The 1,959-nt window shown below is 43.3% G+C and overlaps 1 protein-coding gene across 1 annotated transcript; it reads left to right on the forward strand.

The window, feature by feature from the left end:
• Positions 1-373: 373 nt before the first annotated feature.
• Positions 374-1,450, forward strand: LOC120076297. The gene has a single exon (XM_039030064.1). It carries the CDS (start codon positions 374-376, stop codon positions 1,448-1,450), a length of 1,077 nt encoding a protein of 358 aa, XP_038885992.1.
• The last annotated feature ends 509 nt before the right edge of the window (positions 1,451-1,959 follow it).

Below are 1,959 nucleotides of genomic sequence, written 5' to 3' on the forward strand. Positions count from 1 at the left end.
GCAAAGGAATAGACCGTCACCTGCGTTTCAATAAATGCATCGGCATCACCAACAACCCTTTAATAGAGGAGAACAGGCATCGAGCTTAGGATCTCCGCTTGAGAACCTATTAAAGGAGTGCATGGCCCAAAATGACGCGTTGCTGAAAAGCCAGGCGTCGTCTATCAGAAACCTGGAAATACAGGTAGGGCAGATAGCACGTGAGTTGAAGAGCAAGTAGCCTGGAGTTCTATCTAGCAACACTGAAACACCTGGGAACAACAATGGAAAGAAGCAATGTCACACGGTGACGTTGCGAAGTGGAAAAGCTCTTGAAGAAAGAAGAATGAATCCAAGAAACAACAATCCTTCGAAAGAACGCATCACACGTTCAATGGCAGTAGAAGATCAAGAAGAAAGAACGCCTGAGACTACAAGCCATTCAGAACCCAGTACGTCTAACGCGGGAAAACCTGCAGTGCCGCTAAACATACCATTCCCTAGACGTCTGATGAAGAAGAATGATGAACAACAATTCAAGTGCTTTCTTGAGCTCCTGAGGCAATTGCATATCAATATTCCACTTGTAGAAGCCCTGAAGCAGATGTCAACATATGTCAAATTTTTTAAGGACATCTTGACAAAGAAAAGAAGAGTTAGCGAAACGGAAGTAATCACACTAACGCAGGAGTGCAACCCATTAGTAAGCAACAGTCTACCAAAGAAACAAAAGGACCCAGGGAGCTTCTTAGTTCCTTGCTCGATAGGAGGATTGGATGTGGGTCATGCGTTGTGCGATTTGGGAGTTAGCATTAATCTCATGCCACTCTCAATCTTTAAGAAACTGGGAATTGGCGAAGCACAACCCACTTCTGTTACTCTTCAGCTCGCTGACAGAACTATTAAGTGTCCTGAAGGAAAGATTGAAGTCGTTCTGGTAAAGGTTGACAACTTTATATTCCCAGCAGACTTTATTATCTTAGACTATGAAGCAGATAGGGAGGTACCAATTATCCTTGGACGCCCCTTTCTAGCTACTGGAAAAGTTTTGATAGACGTGCATAAAGGAGAATTAACTATGTGCGTAGATAATCAAGAGGTGAAGTTTAATGTGTTAAACGCATTAAAGTTCCCAGACAGTGAAGATTATCACCTGAACAGTTTAGAGTTGCCTGAAGAAGAGACCCATGTATGCGAGGTCCTCGCGTTGGAGGAGAACCTGAAAGAACCAGAGCCGCGAAGTCTGAGTGAGCGGCGGACAAAACCAACGTGTCCATCACTTGAGGAACCCCCAAAACTTGAGTTGAAATCGTTACCTAGTCACTTGAAATATTCCTTCCTTGGAACAAACAAAACTTTACCTGTGATCATTTCCGCGAAGCTTACAGAGCCTAACGAGCACTCTCTCTTGTATATGCTGAAAAAGCACATGCGTGCAATAGGTTGGACGCTAGTGAATATCTGTGCATAACCCTATCTTATTGCATGCATAAGATTAGGCTGGAAAAGAAGTCAGGATCGATTGAGCCTCAAAGAAGGCTAAACCCCATAATGAAAGCAGTGGTAAAAAAAGAAATCCTAAAATGGTTGGACGTGGGAGTTATCTGTCCTATATCCGACAGTAGCTGGGTAAGCCCAGTCCAATGCGTTTCTAAGAAAGGGGGAACGACATTGATAGTCAATAGTAATAATGAGCTCATAACCTCGAGGACTGTCACGGGCTAGCGCATCTGTATGGATTATAGGAAGCTCAACGCAGCAACCAAGAAAGACCACTTCCCCCTTCCTTTTATTGACTAAATGCTTGACAGACTTACTAGCAAAGAATTTTATTGCTTTCTTGATGAATACTCTGGTTATAACAAGATTTTGATTGATCCAGAAGATCAGGAGAAGACAACGTTTACCTGTCCCTTTGGAACATTTTCATTCAGACGCATGCCCTTTGGGTTGTGCAACGCACCTGGGACATTTCAAAGG

The sequence above is a fragment of the Benincasa hispida genome, chromosome 4 (assembly GCF_009727055.1).
Source record: "Benincasa hispida cultivar B227 chromosome 4, ASM972705v1, whole genome shotgun sequence".
NCBI classification, from domain to species: domain Eukaryota; kingdom Viridiplantae; phylum Streptophyta; class Magnoliopsida; order Cucurbitales; family Cucurbitaceae; genus Benincasa; species Benincasa hispida.

Excerpts from the sequence above, each read along its gene's own strand:
- LOC120076297 (XM_039030064.1), top strand. The coding sequence starts at position 374 with ATGGCAGTAGAAGATCAAGAAGAAAGAACGCCTGAGACTACAAGCCAT.